The 25,518-nt window shown below is 36.7% G+C and overlaps 1 protein-coding gene across 4 annotated transcripts in view; it reads right to left on the bottom strand.

The window, feature by feature from the left end:
- Window positions 1-14,922: 14,922 nt before the first annotated feature.
- Window positions 14,923-25,518, bottom strand: part of LOC138733319 (uncharacterized) — a 38,580-nt gene continuing 27,984 nt past the window's right edge. Inside the window, exons 7-11 of one of the 4 annotated variants that reach the window (XM_069880412.1) lie at window positions 21,689-21,846; window positions 20,393-20,435; window positions 17,655-17,841; window positions 15,843-15,978; window positions 14,923-15,332 (exon numbers count right to left, since the gene is read on the bottom strand). In XM_069880412.1, the coding sequence (XP_069736513.1) occupies window positions 15,233-15,332; window positions 15,843-15,978; window positions 17,655-17,841; window positions 20,393-20,435; window positions 21,689-21,846 (624 nt within the window). In that variant the 3' untranslated portion in view covers window positions 14,923-15,232. The remainder of the gene's footprint in view (window positions 15,333-15,842; window positions 15,979-17,654; window positions 17,842-20,392; window positions 20,436-21,688; window positions 21,847-25,518) is intronic. The other 3 variants (XM_069880410.1, XM_069880409.1, XM_069880411.1) reach the window with 3 other exon arrangements.

Here is a 25,518-nt window from a genome sequence, read left to right as displayed (position 1 = left end):
TTGGCCAAAATCATAGGAACCATTCTCATGCAGAGCTGGTTCTGGGTTTTTTCCAGATGCATCCTGTCTTTCAATCTGATGACATTCTTTTATTAATTATTAGTCCTCAAATGGAAATATTATTTTTTGTTCTTGGAGTCTGTAGTAGATTTTTTCTGACGATGAAGTGTGGAAGTACAGATAGGACATGTGCAATGGTGAAATCAGGTTGAAACAAAATTATACGTGTTGAGAGGAAGGGGAAAAACAACTCTAAAATTTTATTGATTTAATGCTAGTAGCAATCCTTTTTGACAGGATTTAGAGAACTTTAGAAGAAATTACTTTTCGCCTAGAAAGTTAACTGTATTTTTTCAGAGTAAGCTCTTGCTGTTTTCTCTGTACTAGGCATTTCTAATTAAGCAGATGTTAGCAGATTTAGGCAGGAAAATGCTTTACAAAGGCACTAATGTGGCAGAGAGTATTGGGAGGTATACCGTTCCACATCTGCACTCATTGAATGAAAGCGATTTTGGTTTCTGCATCTGTATTGTAAAAAGTCAATATCTAAAAGGCAGAATAAAATTCAGTGGTGGGAATATATTTTTAAATACACCTCAGTCAGAAATGCTTCTCATAGGGGTACTTAGCTTTGTTAACAATCTATGTCAGCTCTCTTTGTAGAACGACCCTCATAGGGTTCATGTTTGAAAAGAAAAAGGAGCTATACATCAGAATTGTATAGTCAAATGTATAACTCATAACAGAAAAAATATAGTTCTTTCTCAACAGAATGAAGTATAGTTAGAACAATGTGGTGTAACAATGAAAATAAAGCAGTCTCAGTTTTAGATGTAGCATGCATCCAACTTTCGTGTATAAGGCAGTGAAGAATAATTAGTATTCTAAGAAAAAAAAATAATTGCTGAGCTGTTGACCTATTAACTGTATTAGGAAACATTATAGAGGCAAGGTACATTTAGCTTAGGAATGACTGTAAAGGAACAGTATATTCCTAATGCATTACTACTGCTACAATGTGCTGTGGTAATGGAAACAATATTGTATAACAAATCCCTGCTACCAAGTTGTTGCAAGCAGTAAAGAACAGCATGTAATTGTACAAGAGGCTGTGACTTAGGAGATCAGGAGATTATAATGCAAACTAAAACCAGTAGAATGGCAATGAGTATTATGTTTTTCTTTTGGCACCTTAATATAATGATATAAACTAAAATTGTCCATTGCCTCAACAAATTAAGCATCATCATTTTATAAGGCTGTTAACTGGAAATGAGTCTGTAAGATAGATAAGTTATTTACTGTGATCTGTATGTTAGCATAAAGTATATGATAATCTTTACTGTGGGCTGATTAGCAAGAGGAGAAAACTGAAATAAAGCAAGGGGGAAGGAAGTGGTACAGTGATACACATACATTTTTTTAATAAATCAATATGATTTTTTTTTGTGACTGGCCTGTGTTTTTGCACATATAGCTAATTATTCTCAAGATTGCTAAGAAACTTTTAAAAAAATAACTGATATAAACAGACGTGGTAAGAGAATGATGTTTCTGTCCTTGATATTTTGTTTGTGTTTTGGACTAGAAGTTAAAATGTATTTTTACACGGTACAAGTTTTGAAGCCCTCTCAGATGACATGAGTTCAAGTATTTCAGTAAAACACCTTCTGTCTTCACTTCCAGAGTCTAAACACACAGTCTGGAGATGTTCCACAGCATGAAATCATGCAGATGTTGATTTAGTTTTACAATTCCAATGCATGTGCACACAGCTGAATGAGCCAGTGCTCCATAGCATTGGTAACTGCATGGTAATGCAGCTGAAGGCAGTTTAAGTTCGTTATATGTTGCAGTAGAGTTTTGTGAATGAAACTCAGAACAGAATGTAGTTATTCTTCTCTATTCTGTAAACATTTCTATCATTTAAGTATGAAGCAGTTCAAAATTGCATTGCTTGTGACTTTATAATATATAAAATACAGTGAAAATTCAGTTAGGACTTGGGAAAAAGAAAATATGGAGGGATTGTTAGATGGGCTACTGGTCACCAGCAGAAATGTTTTTCCTGGGAACTGAGAGTTGAATATGGCATGTTTAGTGGTGGCTGGACAATTCCTAATACAAATGTTTTTCCATTCTCAAAACTATGGAGGGGTAGGGAACCAGGATGATATAGCCAGGAAGCTGATGCTCTAGGTGAACGCTCAACTTTCTCTTCCCCTGGTTCGATCTAGAAATGAGAAGCATTAGGGAAGCATGTAAGTAAGATCAATCTTATTTTGATTGATTAGATGTTAAGAAAAGTTTTATCCCCAGAAGGTCCTAAAGTATTTGGCTTGGATACACAATGACAGATAGATGCATGAACAGAACAAAAATCCTCATTATGGTAAAAATTAAGCGAGTTGTGAGAAAATTAACCAAAAGGAATTATTTCCTCTTGTAATAGATGTCACTCTTTCTCCCACAGCACATTGAGTTTTTAAATTATATCCCATATCAATAATTGCTTAATACTGCTGTATAATTATTCACTCACAATTTTATAGTGCTTTTATGGTTACATTGCATAAAACGGTGTACTCAGATTTACTCCTTTCACAACTAATCATCTGTAATACTACAACTAATTTGGCTGCTTCAAATTAGCATTCTTCCAGCTAAAACATCACAATTATTTTTAGGCCAATTATGAGTCCAAAGATGTAATTACCAAGACTTCCCTGTGTAATTGTAACTTGACTTTGCTGTTAAATTGTTAATAATTGAATCTTCCCTACATAATAAACACCTCAGGATTGAGCTTGAAAGTTGGCAGGTTTTATGTCAATTTGTAGTTTTTCCTGATAACCAGAAAAAGATCACATTGAAAAAGTTTGTTTATGACAGGCTACTGTCATAAAGAGGAAGCATGTTATTATTATTATTAAATAAACATCTTTGAATTAGTTCCCCTATTAGCTGAGAACATCTGCTAATGCATAAGATATCAGCTGCCACATTCTACTTTGTGGTTAAGGGCTGAAGACCTACAATGCATTCAAATCTAGTGCCTTTTGCCTATTTCTGTGTGTGTTGTGTGGCAGCAGACTGGATGACAGGAATTTTGGGAGGAATCAGACAACAGCACCAGAATGACACACTGTGCCTGATCAGCCCACATACTCCCCATCTCAGATATCTTCTGCTGTCTAGAAAGGCATTGATGCCGTGATGAAATTTTGGCAACACAAACGGTTTTGTTGATTTTGCTTGATTAGAAAGGTAACGTATAAAATAAGAAGGAAGAAATCTGTCTCAGGGAGGAAAGCATGTTTCTCCATCCCCAGGGAGTCCTCACTTGGGTGGGAACCTAACTGGTGGCAATGGTGATAAGGGAGGCATGGGGGAAAATGCTGCTTTTGGTAGGGAAATTACACGTAAACAAAATGTAGAATGGTTAAAAAGAGAGGGACAAATACCACTCGGGGAACAGGGGAAGAAGTGACCAGGACAGGAATAACTAATGCTTAAAAGAATGAAGAAGGATATAGAGCCCATGACAGAAGAGTGAGTGTCAAGTGGAGGACAATGACATTTGAAAGTGGGACAACAGGGCATATTGAGGCCAAACATTGAACCCTGGCAGGGGATTTCTAAAACCAGAAAAAAAATCATCTGGAGGTTTTATAAGAAAACTATGAGAGAGGGGGAAAAGGAAAAAACAAAGGCATCCTGGAGATGCACAGTGAACCTGAGCTTTCAGTGGCTACAGAGTGCACGGTTCCTTTGCTCACATCACTACTGGAGAAATGTGGCATGCAAGTGTGGGTCTGCAGGCAGAACCATGGCAAGATAAATAACAATAAATGCTGTATGTAGAGCTAGAGTGAAACGTCCAGTGGCTTTAGGCGGAAAGGGAGAAGCCACTTAAAAATCATATCTTTGGAAGTTTATAAGTTTGTTTCAAAACATCTTGAATGTTTATTATGATTTGAGGTAAGATGTTAAGCTAACACAAAGCTTTTTCTAGTCATTCTTTTATGACTGTAAATTTCTAGATAGGGATTGCCTCTTCCATTATGATTCTCAGAACAGAAGTTTTCCTATAAGATTTAAATACAAATTCTGTGGAGCAGTTAATGAGGTGAAGAGTAAAAAAATAGTCTTAAGAGCATGTTCACAGACTTTAAAACCCAGAAAGCTGAGTATGAGATTGGCAGAATACTGAACACACTGGGTAAAATTACTTCCTGTCACATCAAGTAGAAAGTCTTTCTTTAGTTTTCTCTACTGTTCACAGACTAGACTAAAGAAATCCTTGATTGAATTAGATGTTAAACTCAGACAATTTTATGTAAAATTTTTATGTAACATTAAAAGCTTTGTAAATTAAATACTGAGCTTTCAAACTGAAAAATGAAAATTTAAAAAGTTTTTTTTCTTTTTTTCACTATTGCCTTTGAATCAAAACAACTGAAATCCAAATGACTTTTCCAAGTATATTTTTCTTCACTAATCGGTTAATAAACTGTTCTGTGATCATGGCATATGTCTTTCTATGCTCAGATTACTTTTGTTTCATCCATCCTTTCTGTTAAATATATTACAAATAAATCAAATAAAATGGAAAGCTGAAATAGTCAACTAAATCTTTGCTTTGGTTTTAAGTAAATTTGATTTTCTGGTTGATGCAGATATGCACTCAAAACACTTCAGCCAGTCTGAAGTGGCTGTGATATGTCTGTATGAGGAGCTTGGAAGAATGTGGACCCCACAGAAGGCTGTATCCTTGAGGTCATTTATTATCGCCCACGTAGTCACCTGCTTTAGGGCCTGAGGTCTGGAGAACATCAACGTTAGCATCAGTGGACGCAGAAGCAGACCTCTCCTGACTGCTGAGATGCAAGAGTTCAGGCACGTAAATAGGAGTACATGTACTTATGATCTGAATTTTGTTCCCACAGAGCAGGTAATCTCATGAGGAAAAAGATATGAGCAGTTAATATAAAAAGTGTACTGAGAAGTTTAAATGGGACTGGGAGAATAAGGCTCTTTTGTACACTATTAAATCAACTCTTAAACTTATCTGTTTGACAAATATGTAGAAGATCTCCACTAGCAGGCGCTGTATCTATTTTGAGATAATATGGAGGAATGTCTACCTAGTGTCTACAGTGTGTGTAAACACAGTCACCATAAAAATAGTGCATTTCAGATTAAGAGCATAAAGGAATAAAGGAATAAAGCAGTCGAAAGGACAAAATACCTCAAAGCATCCTACCTGGGAGACTAACATGATGATGCAAGTTGGGGCATAATTACCATGTTTGTCTATAACTTACTTCGATGCAGGATCATCTTATAAAACTGAGCAAATACTACATTAATAAATAAAGCTACTAATAATATCTGGCAAGAATGAAACCTTTGCACTTGGATATGTAACAGAAAAAAAATTATTTTAAAGTGTGCTAGGAAATTATTAGTTACAGAAGCTTTTGGAAGTCTATTTCCCTCATTATGTTGAAATACATACTTTTGGCTAGATGTTAAATTGGTTTAGATTAGGTTTTTAATTTGCATTGAGATGAGGGCTTACATAAAAAGTAAGTCATACTGCTCATACATTGCTCTGTCAGACTGCTAAAATGCATTTCATGTTGCATATATTATCATGAACATTCATGAAAATGTCTCCTTGATGTAGAAGTTTAACAGTATTTACATTGACAAAAAGAACATGTACATGTAATTTTAAAATGGCATCTCTGTATTTGTGGGGCATGTCTTGAAGTGGTTTAAAATTATTTTTCAGACTATTCTTGCCTTTATTCAACTTCTCCACTAAAGTGTGACTTAGTAAGCCATCGCCTGGCATCTGATTTCTGCTTTTTATCTGATATGTGCTATGTGGTTGCCAGCAGTCTGCTAGTTAGTGCTGCTAATTAAATAGATTCTATTAGCTGAAAGAGAGCAAAGGGTAAGGAAAATGGATAAATAACTGTTAGTCCTGCTATATCATATTAGTATTTATAGCAAAATGAAATATAGTTATAAAACTTTATCAATGGGTCTGGAATGATAATCTTCCAGTGTTTATCAATGGCCACGTATGTAATTTGAGATATTAAAACAATAATTTTGATTGCCAGTACCTCTGATAATTATAATATGTATACATTTTAAATTGTTTTTAAAATTTAAGTTGTTGTTGTTTAAATTTAAATTGTTGTGGTTTTTTTACTTTGGTAAACAATAAATGTTGAGTCTTGTCTGAAGGCAGCAATCTTCTGTTTTCTTTTTCCAGTGCTACTGTGTAAGACACAGGTTTCTGCTGTTGCAAAGCCATGGAAGTCTCAAGGTGACCTTGAGACTATTTAATTTTTTGCATTCTTACAAAGTGTATCATTCTTTCAGGCTGTGCAGCAGAGTGATTTTTGGCAGTTACATACTTTGAAGAAAAAAAATGTGATAGCAGACTGAGTTTTTATTGCTAGTTATTATATGGTGGGTTTGAGAGTACAAAAAGTTAGAATAAACCTTGCTGAGCAAAGCTTATCAAAGACCAGATGAGAAAGCCATGATGGGTTATACAAATGATCCATCTGGTAGTAGGACATGTGTTTTCACGTGAGTGGGTACCAGCCTGGTTACTATCTGCAGTCCATGCCCCTTGTACTCTCCCAACATCCACAGTCACCGTATTAAGGATATTAGAAGATACATTCTAGCCTACTCCACCAGTATGTCTTTAATGGTCTATAAATTTCCCATTTCCCTCTTTGAACTGGCTGAAACTGTCCACCTCCCTGACCATCCAGTACTCACTAACCCCTGTGTATATAAAAAATCTACTTTATTCTGTGTGTTCTACTTTATTATCTGTGTGTTTTTAACTGATCATCCAGTTTCACTTGTCACTTACTAAGTTCTTAATGTGTACTGAAATGTTGGGGTTTGATATTGGACGGACATATTTTAGTATCCATTTTACTAAGGATAGCATAAATAAACCAAACACAGAGATATCTTGTTTTCTCTCCTAATTTTTACAACATAAATATGAAAATTAATTTGAAATTTCAATGGTGCAAATTGAGACATATTGTCTGAAGAATCCATATGGTTTATATGTTTGGAGACTTACAGCTAAAATTTCATCTTTTAAAAAGTAAGTACGTGATCAAGAGATGTTTAATTGCCATTTAACATTATAAACAATATCAAAAGAAAACCATTTTCTTTGTTACTTTTGAAGGAATGAATTCATTCAATCTTTCAATTTGGATAAGTTCCCTTTCCATAGTGTTGAAGATGTGTCCTAGAGCCTCCAAATGTACAATGACAAGAAATTGTATTTAACCTTCAGTCAGGTGCTGCCTATGGTGCTTTTTAACAATAGTTACCCCTGCTTCCTAACAATGTTTTTCTGTAGCCAAAGTTCTTCTCTCTAAAAAACTGTGGTTCTTCCCCTAAGAGTCCCTTAAATCTACTGTAGGTATTAGCTTAAAAAGTCAACATGTTTCTTCTGACATAAAGCGAGGATTGAATTCCTGATTTACAGAACTGAAATGTAGCTGTAATTTAGGAAAAAAAGTCACCCCCAGTTGATTCAACTATTCTGGAGGACTCTCAGTGTATCTCTCAACAGTCCAAGGAGTTCTTTGCTTCAAGAAGCCAAATACCCTTCTTATTTTACATTGCAGTGTTACCTTGTACAGTGCCAGAGCTTAATTTTTCATTGCAGTGCCATTTAGAAGATGTTAAGGATAATCAGCTGTACACTGTGGATATGTACAGATATTTTTGCTGAGCCTTTTTAATTTTACCAATACAGCAGTTAGACTAAAGCTGCACAAGGGCAGGAGAAGAAAAGAACTCCATATACAATTCCCTCTTTCAAGATATACATCTCTGAATGTCACTCTAAGCAAACAAATGAGCAAATAAACTGAAACCAAACAAATTCATGCTTTCAATTAGGAGAGATCTGGTGTTCTATTATTACATATTTTTATCCTATTGGCAGCTAGCATGGAGATCTTCAAGGTCTTCCCTTGAGAGTTTCTTGGTAGAGAGTTTCCATTCTGTTGAAAGGCTCTCTCTGGGCAGCTCTATCTCCAGAGAAAATAACGTCTGAGCTACTAGGCAGTAAACAACAGCAGAGTGCCACAGAGGCTAGGGTGACCTGAATAAGGTTCAAAACTAAATGTAAGTACAGCATCCTTCCAGAGTGTTTGTGCATATGTACATGCATAATATTGACTACGAATATTTTAAGATGGCACTGGTCAAACCTCAAGCAAAACAACTTCCAGGACATTGTGAAATAAAGGATGTTTTTTATAGCAGTTTACTTTTATCTGCACAAACAAATAATTTTTGTTAAAGATGTGTCAGGATAAATCCTTATCAGTCCTTCCAAGATGTTACAGTCTTTATTCTTTTCACCTCTTCTTTCCTCGTATTCAGACACTCCATAATGTTGTCACGATGAATGTGATAACTTTATGTATCTAGGATTAAATTCTACATTTGCTTACAATTAGTTCCTGTTCTTCTTCATCTCTCCTTCCTCATGTGAACTGAATAGTGGGATAGTTATGTCTGTACTACATTAACATCTACAGCTCAACTAACTCTCTCTCTTGCTTTTACCCACTAGCCTTATCCTAATATGTCTTGGTTGGTCCTGTAGGACCAGGTCTCCTCAGCTTTGCATAAAGTCTGCAGAGCAGTTGTCAAGGTTTGCTTTTATGATCTGATGTCCGTTGCTTGCTGTGTAATATTTTTACCAATGAAGGATGTCATCAGAGAGCCTTCAGGAGCTGAGCTGAGGGTCCAGCACTACTAGTGGTTCCCAGCAACTTTTTCAGCAACTTTTTATCTAACTTGATAGAACTGAACCTTTCTCAGCAGTAGAAACAATGAATCACCTTCCCTCTGATATATATAGATATATAGAGATACATATAGATATATAGAGATATATATACTCAGTCATTTGCAGTGGATAATGGATCCTCTACTCTAGGATATTGTGTCAGTATACAGCTATACTTCGTCATATTCTCACTACAAGCAGGCTGCTTATCCACCACAGCCAGAGACTTGCCTCATCCTTGTAAAGGATCCTCTGTAAGGGTTATTCATGCAGTAAATCTTCCACTGTTTCTGCGTATTTATTTGTGCTTCTGTGAGGAGACAAAAAGAACCTCTTGCTGACTCCACTTTGTTCAGTTGATAAAGATCTTTCATTCAAATCAAGATCCTTGATCTGATTTGTTTTCTGCTTGATAGAGACTACGGTTCTCGCATTTCTTTCATACTGAATACATTCTGTGGGATTGCCTTGCTTGCCCTGCCCCATTGTGAGTGGATCTCCTAAGCATCCACTAATTGCCATCAGCTCAAAGTGACAGTGTTGCCTTTCACTTTTCTACTGTATTTCAAGCCTACATTTCTTGCCACGTAAGGTCTCTAGAATGATTTTTTTAAAGGCATCTGGCCATATTTCTTCACAGTTACGACTGCTTATTTGTACTCTCGGTATTATGCTGTACTTGGCTTGCAACCCAGACAAAACTATTAAGACCTAATGATCTAACAAAGTAACTGCAAATAAGCAGTCTTTGCAGTAGTAAATGTACTCTGAATGCACAGGAAGTCGACTAGTGCATAAATATGTAAACTTTTGTTTTGCTAGCACAAGTCTTTACAATCATAAAGGCATAACAGACTGGAATTCAGTTTTGTGGTGATTATGGGTATTTGTTCTGATTTCCAAGCTGTGCAGGTAGATGCCAGCTTATCTGTGCCTGATAATACCTAAAGAAGAGATTTTTCTACTCCTGCAATAACTACGCTGTAGGAATACTTCTTTCTCCTCATTTGTTGTTTGTGTATCCACAGTCACTGTGTGTACTGCTGCTCTTTATTTAGCATGTGGTGACTACCTAATTTAATTTGGTTTTCCATCTAACTTTGCTCTGTGGGTTCTTGCAGGCTGAGCTTTGAAATCTGTTTTCTGGTGGCTCTTACTGTTTCCATTGTATCCCTCATCAGGTTGCTTTGCTGTTTCCCCAGAGTGAGATCTGTGTCACTGGCAAAATCCAGGGTGTTTTTCAAACTTGTTTGTGAACCACAACTTTTGTATCTCTATCCTACACAGAAACACAAGGTACAAGTTTATGTGCTGGCTTTCATGTGATACTGCACAGAGGCACGTTGGATCTTGCTTCCAGCAGTCATAGAGCCTTGTACTGGTTGCAATGCTACTTCCAGTAGTGAGCTATTACTAGCTCTGATGCCTGCTTCCCTGTATGCGATAAAACCAGACAAAATACACAGAATCTCAGTAGTTATAATTTGCTCCCACTGAAAAGAATGAATTAGTTTCATTTCAGCAGAGAGTCCAGAACAGGCAGTACGCTGTTTTCCCTCTATGGTATATTCACTATTCTGGGCTCCTGGTCAAGTGAGGGGTCTGAGGAAGAGAGCACCAGAGCAGTGCACCCACTGATCTTTCTGCAAAAGTACTTCAGATGTGCAGAAAGAGGAACCACACTTCACTGACAAGGAGGTGTAAACTGGGGGAAGCAGTTGCCTGTGGATCCTTTAGTGGCTGGCATTGGTAACTGCCCTTCTTTATCCACAACTAATTTTCTTTTTTCTCCCTGTGCAGATGAAATGTCTTAATTGTAAGAGCAGTCCCATGGAAACTGACAAGTAGTAAAATAACTGGTTCATAACGGATCTGAGTACAATTATATGTCACTATATTATATTAGAACACTCATTGCTGTGGCGACTGGAGGGCAGTGCATAGCTGCACTCTATAAGAATATCCAGTGTTAGGGAAACTTACTTTTTATTTGAGAAAACGAAAATCAAAGTAGTGAACTGAATTTGTTGAATCTAATGGTACAGCTACTAATGTCCTGAAGGCAGCTATAAGCTCAGCAGCTATTCTGTATCTATTGAGTTATAGCTGTTTATCAGGTTTTGCATTATATCATTAGGGATTACCTTATAAAGAAAGAATATTTAGCTAAAACTTCATAGTGTTTCTAAAAATGTTATTAAATTAAATATTATTAAAAATGTTATTATTTCAGAATCTGCAGCAATGACACTATTTCAAAAAACATCCCAGCCTAAAGTTCAAAGATTTAAAAATCCCCAAGAAATTGATCGGCACATTTACTTGTCAGTAATCACATTACAGATTTTGTTTTCCATTCCTAGATTTGACAAGAGCAAGTACATTCAAAATTTCTTGCAGTATATCCTCTTTCAAATCTTTGTTTTGGATAATTTTCATTTAGAAATGTAGAAATTAATCTATACTTGAAATATTTTCTCATTTTTTTAAGTGTAAAAAGGCCTGCCAAATGTCTTTTATTGAAATATTTCTTCTTTTAAAACAGGTTTGCAAATATTTTTTCTGAATCACAGTGACTGCTGTTTGTTGAAATGAAAACAATGTATTTCATCTGTTACTAGATAACAGCTGTTCTCAGTGGTGTAAAATTAAGAATGTATGGTATTATACATTGCTACAACAGACATTTTATAATCTAATCTGATTTAATCTATGTAATATGAAAATGGAAAGAACACCAAATAGAATTTTCAAAACCTTTAGCTGCCCTAGAGTATTAAGAAATTACTTTGGGTCATTTTCCTGCGTATTTTCATTAATAGGAAATCTTCTCCAAAGTGATGACACAATTTTTTTCCCCCAGAAAAATAAAAGTATTTCCTGGCTCTGTCAGCAAAAGATTTTTTTATTTTAAAGTATCTGGCTGGGCTGGTATAAATTACTCTTGGGAAGATCATCCTGAGCAAGACATGTCAAATACTATGCACTGCTGAAATCCTTCCCGTGAGCTCAGAAAAAAATTAGCATATCATCTTGTGAATGATCACAATGCCTGTGGAAGGAATGGGCATAAGCATATTTGCCAGATCTGGGCAATAGGCATTCAGTTTTCTGTCCTAGACTGCTACAGTGTTTCAGCTCTGGCTAAAGTGCGTGTCATCATGGCTGTAGTTGAGAAATTAATTAACTCCGGAAAATGCAAAACCGTTTTGCACTAAAAGTGCATTCAGCTTCTTGTAAATTGGTTTCCAGAGTCTGGGATAACAAAAGGGGAAAGTTAACTCTATCGCCTCTGTCCCTCAGAAACATGCTACAAAAAATGAATTAGACACTTCAAGAAACTGTTTTTGCTACTTGGAAGTGTTTCCTGCTGAATAACTCTGTCACATGTGGAAAACACCTTGGTGACCTTCTGTGGCTTTGCCCCTGCAGAACTTTGTACATAGTTTCTGATGAACAGGGTAGAAAATAAGTTCCACTTGGAGTGCAGCAAACCATCTGAATAAATCATGCTTCAAGTACATGACCCAATTTCTTCTCAGTGGAATATCATACCCTGCTAATGCAAACATGCTGGTTTCAAATATAGTTCTCTTTTTCCCTGGCAGTGAAAGGAAAACCTTCACAGCAGGTGTATCTAACAATAAAGTCTTCAATGCAAACAAATGAGCCATGCTGAGATACAAGCAATACGGGGATAGCACAGGTGTGCTGAGGCCTTGCTGACATGAAAAAGCAATAAAGAATCATACCTTTGTTTCACCTTCCATGTATTCTTTTGAAGGAATTGCAAGAGAAGTTAAATTGGGACTAAAATTTAGATTCCAAAAGGGAACTTTTAATAAAGTTTTAAACCTAAATTCTGCCTTTGGTAAATCTGAATGTGGAGTTGTCATGGTTGACTACTATTACTTTGATTATAACTCAAAATTCTGTTCTGTTTCATAGAAAAATACATAGATTTAAAAAAAAATTATATTATCTAAGATATGTCTAATTTCTGGGGGCTTTGTTTTCATGATTCTTGGGGAATATTTCCACCCTAGTTTCTTGAGTTCTCATTCAAATCATCGAGGTCAGCTGTGTAATTTTATTTTTTTAAAACAGATATAAGATTTGATTCTATTTGTATAGATGAAGACTTGAGGGATTTTTGATACATTTTTTTTCTTACACCAAATGGGAGGAAGAACATACCTTTTTAAGTTTCTGTATTTGTTACTTACAACACTGAATAAAGCACATATTGCTACAGTAAAACTATTATACTTTGAAAATTATTGCAGTTATGGGGAAAATCACTCTAATTTATAAAGCACTTCATAATGATGAAAATTTAATGAGACCATAAAAGACCCTGTCTTGTAACCTTTACACACATTGGACAATTTGTTTCTTTTTGCACTTTGTTATTGATGTTAATGAATCCTGGCTGTCAGTTCCTTGTGCTTTATATATTATCTTATATGTCTTCAAATGTTTATAAAAAGAAACTATTTGGTGATCATGTGATTCTGTCTGAGGATGGCCTTTTTTTAAAGGGAAAAACATGCTGAGGAAGCTAGTAACAACTGAACGAACATCTGGGTCTCAGAAGGATGACAATTCATAGACAGCATAAAGACATTACCATGGGGTGACTAATCCATGAAAGGATCTGCTTAGTTAAATATTCAGTGGTGGTGGTAGTGTTATTGTTAATTGTTTAATTTTTTTAAAAAAGGATAAGAAGTGTATTTGTTCTGTTCAATTTTATTTGCATTTCTTCTACCTGTTGCATGGTTTTCTGCTTCCTAGCTCTGAACTGTCAGTCTGAATTGGATAACTGTTCCTTAGGAAAGTATAATAGTTATTAATCGCAAGTCAACCGCGTATGTACTTGACCCATATATGTTGTGGAAAAGAGTAATAAGAAGAAGGAGTTTATACCCACTTCACTATTTGTTGTCAGAGTTGTTAGCAAAAATGTGAATTTCATTTCTGAACATGAAAATTTCAAAATACTACCAGTATATGTAGAATGTGACTGTGATGACTGCTTGGTTTCAAATACAGTTATACATTTTAGATCAGAACACAGTTTTACACAAAGCAAGTGGGTTAACATATTCGGGGTTGGATGCCTGTTTTCAGTAAACTGCTTACACTGTTTAACTAACCATTCTTATTTTTCAATTAAATCACTCAATTCACTTTAGCAAGCCACTTGGACTGTTTAGCAGCTTTCTTTGAAGTCCTATTACTTCAAGCATCTAAAGAATTCTTTAGATTCTTTAGATTTCTCTTTAGAAAACACATTTGTGGTAGCTGGAGGAGTGCCGCTTGCCTTTTAGCTTTTTATGGCACTCCTTTAGTATTTTCCAGGCTAATAATAAAGGTAAGAGAGTAGCTGAGATTCTAGTGTGTTCAAAAGGTCTAAGGACTGAATATTGCAGGCTTTGTAATAAAATCCCACAGACTGGCAATTCTTTTTTAATCTGTATTGCATGCTGTACTTTGCTGCAGTATTAAATTGTAATTTCTTAGGATGAGATATTTAGTTAGATATTTAGTTAGCACATGGTTTCAATAAATGAATGGAACTAACCTTTGTTATTTTACTTAAAGTAGTATTTTGGGAAGCTTGAAAACTGAATACCTAGATTTATTTATAGGAGGAAATAGAGAATAATGTCTCTATTTACATTTTATATACAATTTACATTTTATATACTTATATAAATATTTACATATTTACATTTACTATTTACATGACCAGCTCTAATAAACACAGATGTCTAACCATGATGAAGATTTATGGTGTTGCCTTTCAATTCTAACTTTGGAAGAAGCAGTGTCTTTCATTCTTGAATTGATTTCTCTCCACAGATGTTCTGTGCTGTGATGGCTAGTGGCCAAATCAAAACCATTTTAAAATTAAAGAGTATGTTAATATAGAATGTACAGGAACAAAAGTATTCATCCATATCATACAGATTTACTCCATTCGCCCAGATGTGTTCTAATGGCATGTTGCTGTGAACTTTCCAGGCAGCCCAGCCTGTCCCAATCTTAAGCTCCAAGTCACATAGAAGCTTAAACCCACATATGAAACTTCTGTGTGAAAAAGCTGTTGATGTTAGATCACTGCTATAAATCAGACTTTATTCATGGTCTGAGCTGAAGTAGAAATACAAATTAAAGACAGCAACAAAGAAGGCAGCATTGCTTTGCATTTATTTACTAATGCTTGCAAAAGTTGTGCATGTATAGCAGTGCTAAACTGTATCTACAGCTACAGCATCTTTTCAGATGAACTGTAAGACATAGTATAGAATTTTTAAAGGAAAACAGAAATTCAGAAGAAAAAAAAGAACTTTCTTCTCACATCCTTGTTTCCTCAAGCGGTCTGTTCATAAAATCTTGGATTGCCTGATGTAGGGGTAACCATTTACTAATTGAAGATTTCAAAGCTGTAATCCACCTAGAAGAAATGAAAGAGAAACAACTGTCTCCAATCAAGTATTATGCATGCATTTTTATATTATTTGAAACCCATTTCTTATAAATGGCATTTGTACAGATGGGTTGCTGCATATGTTGACAGATTTTATTTGTAACAGTCATTGTTCAAAGCAAAAAATTTTGGGGAATGAGAATAGATATACTTTCCATTTTCCCTAATAAGAGGCAACACAGATTTTCTATTTAATGTGATCACCCACATATCACTGTGGAAATCACCTTATCCACATTTTTTTCTGAACATTTGCAAGCCAGTTTTGATGTAGTTCCAGCATTGTCAACAGCTGACCAGATGACTCACCCATGCCAGCATGTGGTACTGTACTTTGACTAAAGCTATAATTAAAGGGAAATCTAGGGAGACAAGTGAAAACAGAATGAAAAATTGTCACTATATTTTCCCAAGCTTTGGTGTCCCTACTTTCCTAAAGTCTGGCAAGTAAAACTGGAAAAAAAGCATTTGGTTTACCTTTTGTTTTCATTTACATTCTCTGCACATAAATAGAAAGTTTTAAATTCTTCAGATGGAGGTTTGAGTTCAATTACAGATCTTTTGGAGCCTAGAGACTGTTCACTCACAGTATACCCCTGTAGGTAAAGGCCACCTGGACAGAATAAAATAACATGCATTATGTATATTGCAAATACTGCTTATGAAACTATTGCCAGTTACAAGCCTACCAACAATCTTGCAAGCTGTGTTTCACAGAGTTGTTACAGAATCTAATACATATGAAGTATTATAAAATGTGAAAGTTCAGGTGTTCGGTTTTTTTCTGAAAATTGATTTGAAAATAGTGTAAAAGGTGCTTCCTGTCCAGCAGGAGTATAATTTTACTTAGCTTTTCATTAAATATGAAATGGCAAAACTTTTTTTTTTTATTTTGATGTTTTTTTTCTTTCATTTAGGAGCTAAAGTTATACTATTTTTAACATTAAAAAGAAAATATCCTGGAGTCAGCATTGATTCCCCTTGCTGCCATTAGTAACTGGAACGTCATTGCAGGCTGTACTAGCCAGCTGTGATGGAAAGGCATTAGAAAGAATTTGGTTTTCATGACATTTTCATTTTAGCTGGTTGTCCTTCCCCTCTCCAGCCTTAAGAACAATACACGGGAGTGAGAATCAGAATTGGAAAAAACAATGGTTGCTATAACAAAACACTTCCATATGCAAGAATTTGTATGCAGTAGAATGTTTAAACACCTAAGTGACATATTTAGCAGTAGGATCATAGCCTTGGGTGTCATAAACACATAATACCTAAATTTTGTATTTCCACTAGTTCATTACTTAGCTCCAGGCAAGTCCTAGCTTCAGTTTTGTGTAGAGGTGAAATCACTTGACAATGTATATGTATGGCCCTTGGCAGATGAAATGTGATGTGTAAATGGTATAGACTATAAAGTGGAATGTCTCTTGACTGATTGTGTGGCAAATAGCATAAGCTGTAAGAAAACAGTTTCCCTTTTTTATTGGAAAGCTGGCTAGTAAGCAAATGTACAACAGCATTTTCTTTCTGTTTCTTCTGCCTGCCAGGTTTCCTAGACCAGGGAGTGCACATTTGCAGCTCTTAACCCATCCTTTCTCTCTGGGGCATCTCTTTTTATAAACACTGTCTTTCACAGAGTTGTGCTTGCAGGGTCTCTTCAGTGCCTGAAATTCAGCTCCTCTTGAAATTGACCCTGGTAGCCTCACATTCCTGCCTTCGGAGAGTTCCTCCCCTCTTTTGATATGGGGTCAGCTGCTAGATGGCTATGACTGTGGCCAAGTCCTGGAGCATGAACCTCTGCTGGAGCAGGGAAGGTCTGCTTATTGATGGGTGAATTATCTTGCCATGTGAAAATCTGGAAACCTGGTAGTAGCAGAGAAATCAGTCTGAGTTTATGATGTCCTTCGCTTTGAGGGTGCTACTTAACATGCAGGAGCTGGTAGCTTTCAGCAGACTGCCATCAGTAGGACTGGCTCAAGGCACTATGAAGTGCTTTGGAAAAGTGTCTCTTGTTGCTGATGCTTGCTCCTGAGGTAATGTGCATAGATCCTGACTAGCTCCATTCCAGACAGAAAAATTCAGGCAATGGGAAGAGAAGAAAAGAAGATGAGGTGACCAAGGGGACTATTTTATGAAACAAGACTGAGTCTGGTCTTCCTTCACTCTTCTTAACAGAACAGAGTGAGTTTGTTGATAAGAAACTCTCATTAATAGCAAAATTTCTGTTTGGAAACTGCTGTGTAACATTTCTGCTTTAGTAATCAATTACAATCCAGCAACTGTCCCTACCTTGGGCAGGTGTAGAACGGAGAGTGGCATAGAAGTACAGACAGCCATCCTTAAGAATGCAGTAGTGCTGAATCCAAATGTCTTTGCTTCTGTCCAGCTGGTGGAGGAGCCCCAGGCACTCTGGGTTTTTGATAGCCAGTGGTGGAAGTGTGGTGTTATGCAGTGTGACATCTACCCACACGTGGTTCTGTAAAGTAAGTGTGTAATGACAACTTTTGGTAAGGAATTAAGTAATGCTAATTTTCATTAGCATGAAAAGACTCAAGATCTAGTCTCCTACCTTAGCAGCAAATTAGCTTTTGTTGTGAAAATAATTTGTAATGTCAATGCTGAAAATGCCGAAAATCTATAACTGATGGTAGATAGTGACCACCTTCTACTTTCTTCTTATAAGAGGAACTTGTATTTTCTGCAGCAATCTTGCTTCTCAGTATAAGTTTTGCTGGTAGAAGCAAAATTATTTCAAAGCTGTATGAAGAACCTTTTTTTTTTATAAATACTCTTGCTGATTGACTTCAGCAGACTTTACCATGTGCAATCTGGCAAAATAAGCTTCACTGTGTACCCTTTGGATTCCAGAGGAAATCTCGTGGTATCTGAGGCCAGAACACAGCAATCAGACTTGGATGGAAGAACTGCCACACACTAAATATTTAAAGATGTCTTCCCATTCCTTTCTGAAAAGCAGAGTCTTTTTCATTACTAATATTATCTTACTGTCATTTACAGGTGAAGAAAAATATGTATTTCAAATTCTACATCAATCACTGTCATTGTTATTTGAAATCCATGGCAAGAATATGTGCAATATCAACAGCCTCCTGATCATTTCTGGAAATTTCACATTTATTACTGATATTTATTTAGTATCCTTGACAAAGCAATTACAGAAAAAAAGACCTGGTACAACACAGCTGGCTGTATTCTTTGCTATAAATAGGAAACCTTCTGAGGCTTAGTGCAACAAAGTGCAGAAGACCTCAGTAATGCTAGGTGTATTCATAAAACAGTTATCCTTGTAGATTCATTAAGATAACACAGTCATGTCAGTATGTCAGTATATTGGTTTGTCAAGTCATATTAAGTCAACATATTAAATCAAATATTTCTTTTAGAAAATGATATTGTTTGCTCAAAGAAACCCCTAAAAGATAAAGCAGACAACAATAAGATGGAAAAGGAAGGAAAAGGACAGAAAAGAACCAGTTTACTGTGTTGTTAAGGAGCAAATGCATGACAGATCTTTCAGCATATATGATGTCGGAACTTTTTACTCAACAAGTTATTTTTGCATGTTACACTGAATAATTACCCTTTTGATATGCTTTCTTATGAGTATGTGTGTCTTTGTCCTCCTTTTTGACTCAGGCTATTTTTTGTTTCTTCTGACTAGGAACAACACTTCAAATTGTGAGGTTTATTACTGCTGTTTTCAGATATGTGGGTTCTTTCGTATTTTTTTATGAAATACTGCCAGGTAGAATATACTTGGAAACAAATTTGGCTTTGCACTTAGAATCTCATCTGAAAGCTGAAGTCAAAAGAAATAGTGATCAATTTTATTTCTGTTCAAAATGGGGGGTTGGAACCAGGTGATCTTTAAGGTCCATTCCAAGACGAAGTGTTTTATGATTCTGTGAAAAGGAATTAGGCTAACAACAACCACTTCCTTTCACTGTTTGGAAAGTCATCAGTAAAGCACAGTGCCGAAGGAGTCACTCTTGTTCACTGGTTTGAGAGAAGAAGGAAAGTAAATGTCTGTTTCTTTTATTTTCCTCACTATGTTAATACTGGCTATAATTTGTACCTTGTGATTTCCTTGTTTGTTTATTGTTGATATTAGTTCATCTGCAAAAAAGGCAGACTTTGATACCTGCTCTGCATTTAAGCCTCACATTCTTTCTGCTAGAAAACAGCTGGTTCAGTAGCTAAACATTTTTTAAAAAAGATTTTACAGATCAATGGCATGTGTTCATAAAAGTGGTCTGCCTATAGAATGAAAGAATAAAATCATGGGGCCAGGAAAGCGTCAAAAGGTCAAAGTGGCTTTGACCTCTGTGCTTCCAGCCGTTGAGGAACTATGATTAGGTTTGCAGTCCCCAGTTCAAGGGTCAGCCAGGAGTGACTCATACGAAATTATGCTGAACTGAGGAAGGTCTCTCTACAGCAGCTCAAGATCAATTATGACTATGTATCTCTCAGCCATAAGGCCCAACGAAGTATATAGTTGTATGAAGAGACAGAAAGACGAGTCAAAGTTTACCAGAAAGCTTTTTGTTTTGTGTCTGAAAATACAGAAAAGAACTCAACTAAAACACACACACATACAGCCCCTGCCTAATATTCCACTGGAAAAAGCAGGAAGCTTGCAGCCAAGGCAGATTTGCAGGGTATGCTTAAGAAGCTATAGCCCTTCTCTGCCTTTAGTCCAAATAGTATTGGCAGAACAGGGTGGAACACCCCCTATCCTCATTTTGGGTTATGCTTCTGAACGAGCTTAAAGCTGCTGGTATCTGGAGAGGGAGTATTTTGATTCATTCCACCATATGGCAGCAAAACACATTTGCTGAATCACAATAGTGTCTGCATATGGCTTTTAGACTGGAGGAGATTCACAACCCAGCAGTCTAGAACAAAAGCGTGCAGCTTTGACAGTTGTTGTCTGCACCTGACCATGTACAAATATATCTGCTGTCTGTCAGTCTTCTGCACAATCCACTACATAAATGAAGCTTTACCTGATGGACAGGATGCACTGCTTTATCCATAGCCTCCAGCCACCTATAATATGAAAAAAAGCATATGAATATCTTAGTTTGATAAGGCAGAATAAATGTGCTTTGCTGCCTCTTTTCACTGTTGGGGACATAGCATCTAAATGGATGTGCAATTTTCAGGACATATTGAAGGCTTCAAAAGAGAAAAGTAGTGAATCAAATGTCATTAAATAAATGTTGCTAACTTTCAGAAAAGTCTTGAAGCTTGCTGTGTGACACATAATAGGTTAAAGCAATATTGTAGACAATGGAATATTTTGAGTATAGTTTAACATGTCAGGCTAAATGACCACTCTGAATTCACTTTTCTTCTGACTTTGTTATAATGCAGATAAGGTATCTGTAGGAAATTTAAAGAATCCTAAAATCCAGAATAAAGCACATTATCTGTTGGCAAAACTATTCTTTTTGCACTATGGATAGTGCAGAATTTGGAAGTGAAAAATGCTTTGATAATACTGTGGTAGGTGCTATGTTAAGTATTAAGATGTTACAAGAATATGGGTGGATAAGTACCAAATACCTACTTTATAGCTTTGTGTTTTTGATAATTCACGATAAACTAAAGAGGAAAACAACATTAGATTTTAGTACATTCTTGAAATTAAAGCTGAAAATTTTGTTACATGTGCTTTGTTTTTTAATCTCTATTTTGTCATCTATAATCTTTGGGAAATGCAAAAATAATACTTAAGTCATAACTGTGAGTCAACCCCAAACTCATTGCCTCTTATCAGAATCAATATACTTTCTGGTATGAGTGCATTTTAAAACACTAACATGATAACATGACAGAATGACAAAAAAGGAAATGGAAGTTGAGAGTGTATTTATTACTAGCCCTGCCTTTGTTGGGCAGAGAAGGGGTCATTCATGTGAAATGACCAATAATCAATTTCACATCCACAGGAGGATTTACACTTCACTTTCAATACGGTAGTAGGGGAGAAGCCATAAGAGTATGGGTGAAGATTTTTTTCTGGAGATAAATCAAGAATTCAAGGGCACCTTAAGCAAAGCATGAATATTAAAGACTTTATGAAAAAAAAGTAATAAAAAACTCCTATGAAGCTGAAAATAATTTTTGAAATTCCTGCAAATGAAAATTAAAAACACTATCTTCCTCTAGTAGCTCAAAGATCATTTTTTCCTACTGATCAAGGCAGGTATTGTGAAAAAATTGTGTCCAAAAGTTCAGACAACCTCTCCCCAAACTTGAATAAAGGAATTGATCCTTTAAAATGAAAGACCACTTACCTCTTCATTTCTTGGTTGGAAGTTGCACAGAAGTAGAAAATCCTATTTCCACTTTGAGGTATGCATTTAAAAACAAATGGTTTACCCAGAGTGGTGTCAACACCAATTTCTGCTCCTTCCAGCTTTGTTACTTCCAGTGGTCTACACTTTCCTTCATCCTGCAGTTAGAGAGAATGGGTGCCAAAGTTCAGAACTAATACGAAACTGATGCCTGTGAGATGGGGATAAACTCAGGGAATATTCAAAGAAGTAGAAATTAGTGATAAGCTCTTAGGCTTTTGAAACTATTCCAGTCACCTTATAGTTTTAATGATCAGCAGCCCCAGAAAATACAGTGCAGTCACAAAAGATAAACTAGTCAAACAGCCTCTGAATGTGACTCTCTGTTTTTGCTCTCTTAATTCGTTTTGGTTCATCAGAAATCTTATCTGCATGCAGAAACCTTGCTAGCTATTTGTGAATATTCCAGCTTTTGAGGGTAAAGCAGAATGAAAGTGGGATTTTCAAAGTACACTTGAAGAATATGGGAGCATGAGTCTGTTCAATAAGCAACAGTACCTGCAGTCTGGGTTTATGCTGAAAAACTCACTTTATATGTGCAGATTGAGTGATCAAAGGATTACATTCAAAAAAGAGGGAGCATAGTTTAAAAGGCTGTATTTCAGTTCCTTTGCAAAATTGTCCTAAATACCAGTGCATTCATAATCCATCCCGACAGCTTTAAAAGGAAAGTGTTTCCAAACTTTCAGTACCATATTGTTGATGATTGAGTTAAAACTCTTTGAGATGGAAGGGTAGTCCAGTGTCTTTCTCTCTGTTTGGTCATTAGAAACCAGTAAACTCCTTAATGTAAGTAGATAGGTGAAGTAGTTCCTCCCCCTACTTTCCCACCCTAGATCCTCTCCTCTCAAGTACACAACTTAAAACAAAGATGTGTGCATCTGGACAATGAACTCTAGCTTGTGTTTTAAATTATATTCTTAGCCCCCTTGCTTTGAAAATCTATGATATCAAACTTGGCAGCAATAAAATCGAAAACAAATTACTGTGGTTCAGATTGGTTTCAGGTTATTGGTATCATGACTGATTTTTTTACTGTTATTCAAAAATATCTTTCCAGATATGTCACTGAGTTCTTAAACTAAACATCTCATGAGACAGGAAAATGATTTTTGTTTTTCTTTATGCTTCTTATTTATTATTTGTCTAATTTTCTCCATCACAGCTGATGTGGCCATGACTCTCCCTGGCACTTAGGCTTGCAGTATTTTCACTACCTGTTGTACTCTGGTTTTCTCTGACCGTCTTCTCCCTGAGGTCTGGTGCTTCTTGCTTAGTAGTATCTCTAAGATCTTCTTTCTCCATTTTTTTTTTTTATCACTGCATTTTGTGGGCACATTGGTGGAAGAGATATTGATTGGATTAAAATTTTGCATGACTTGAATCAGGTCAAATAATATATCTGATCATAACTCTTTCATGGGTATGCAGTGTGTGGTAGTCCAAAATTAATTGCATATAATATCTGCCAATGTTATGTTTCATTTATTAATAAACATTATACAATAGAAGTATTGGAAACCTTGGATACAACAGCTCCTTGAATGTAAACTGAAAAATATATCCTGGATCCATGGTAGTCACGGAAAACATGAAGACATCAGATTGTATACCAGCTCTAAATAATGCGGCAGCTCCCAGGCTATGATGATAAAACTCTAAGCAAGACTGAAGAACAAACAGAGGTGGTATCTCTATAAGCAATGACTCAGACCTAAACCTATTTATAGTTAAGCCTTTTATATAAACTGCTTAGGCTTAGAGATGAACACAGAGGCTTGCTCAAGAGAACAAGGAACTGAATGTCTGTCAGAGATTTAAATGATGTGAAGGGTCTACAATCGGCAGGCAGGGGATTTCTTTCTTGTTATACTAATTGGACTTCAAATACTACAGAAGATAAGATGGTTTGAAAACACTTTTTTCCTCTCTCTATTCTGTTCTACTGGGAACAGTCTTACAGATGAACACAAGAAACCAAAAGCATGTATTTTAGTGTCTGAGTTAGAGCATTTTTGTAAATACACTGTCAGTAAAACGCCCTGCTTCCATGCACAGAGAAGGCAGTACTAGAAAGAAAAGGGAATATTTAAATCTGCATTTATATTTTTTTATGCTCCTTCTTTTTAACGGGTTTGCAAGTCCAGTATTTTTTTCATCCTGAAGGCTGCAGCATGTTGTAGTTTCCAAGATAGCAGACAGGTTCTAAAAGTCACTTGTTGATGGTTACTTGGAGATCTGTGTCAACTCCTCTAATCTGTTGAGGTGATGCTCTACTGCTGTGACTAGATTGCTTTTGTTGTCTTACTGGTCTCAAGTAAAGCTGATTAAGATTTCCCTGTCCTACACTGCAGTCTTCACTCAGTCCAAAGAACAAGGCAGCTAGGCTTTTTGCAGGTACGTACGTGGCTCCACAGTGCATGGCTCCACAGAGAAGTACACCAGAGAGCTGCAGAGATGGTGTGCATGTAGGGCACAGAGACCCCGTTAGAAAAGTGCACAGGAAGGACATAGACACCCTGACAGTTTGAGAGATGAGTGCACTTGGTAGTCACCACTGTCTTAGAAGCAGTCCAGCTATGGTATCTACCAAAAGGAAAGCTTTGCCCTCTGTACTTGCCAGAATGGGTATGGCAACCCAGACAGAGGGGTTTCAGTAAAGCCAGACAGAGGTAAACGTGCAACAGTCAAAGTCTCAGGCTGCTGAGAGTTTCTAAACCCCTCACCGATATCAGAGCAGACAGCAGGCTATAATTAGTGCCCAGCCTCTTCTCCAGGGGAAGAAGTAAGTACCTGCACAAGGTGTGCACAGGTGGATGACCTGTTGCATCAGGTGGCTGAGTTACAGGAAGAAGTAACTAGGCTGTACAGCATTAGAGAAGTGAGGTAGAAATTGACAGGTTGCTTCAGAACAATGTTCCAGTAACAGACAATACTGAGGATGAAGCACCCTGGACCCTGGTGTCCTACAAATGCAGATGTCCACCACAGTCCCCACCCTCCAGCATCACAACTAAAACGAGATTTGAAGCTTTAACAACAGACACCACAAACAAGACCCCAAAGTTGCAACTGAACCAACTGCAGATGGCAAATACGTTTGTTCATTGGGGGGGACTCTCTGCTAAAAGGCACTGAGGCATCCACCTGCCAACCAGACAGGAAATCACATGAGGTATGCTGCCTTCCGGGAGCTAAAATCTGGGATGTTGCTGAGAGGGTGCCAGAACTTGTCAAGACCACAGAATACTATACACTGTTACTTTTTCATGTGGGCATGAATGACACCATAAGCCCTAAACTAGGCAGAATCAAGAAAGACTATAAGGCCCTGGAAGAGGAAGTGAAGGACTTTGGTACCCAAGTCATCTTTTCTTCCCTATTACTAGTAAAAGGAATGGGGGGAGACAGGAATAGGTATAGGAATAGTGGATCAACTTCTGGCTATGTGGCTGGTGTTGCTGCAAGGGTTTTGGCTTTTATGGCAATGGGACCTTCTATAAGGATTACAACCTGCTAGGATGGGATGGAATTCATGTGTTGTGAAGGCGGAGGGGACGCTTTAACAGTAGGCTGCCCAGCTTGGTAAGGCAGACTTTAATCATGTGAGGAGGGATCCAGTATGGCAACATCCACACTACCATCACCAACACAACAAAATGGGGGAAAACCAAGCCAGCCAGAGCAGTCTAGAATATGCCTTACCTGTGTCCTTAAATAAGGATCAAAAGATCAGCTGCCTGAAGCATATGTATATGACAGTCTGGGAA

The sequence above is a fragment of the Phaenicophaeus curvirostris genome, chromosome Z, assembly GCF_032191515.1.
Source record: "Phaenicophaeus curvirostris isolate KB17595 chromosome Z, BPBGC_Pcur_1.0, whole genome shotgun sequence".
Taxonomy (NCBI): domain Eukaryota; kingdom Metazoa; phylum Chordata; class Aves; order Cuculiformes; family Cuculidae; genus Phaenicophaeus; species Phaenicophaeus curvirostris.
The sequence above is the reverse complement of the archived record's forward strand: the minus strand, read 5'-3'. Positions and strand labels throughout refer to the sequence as shown.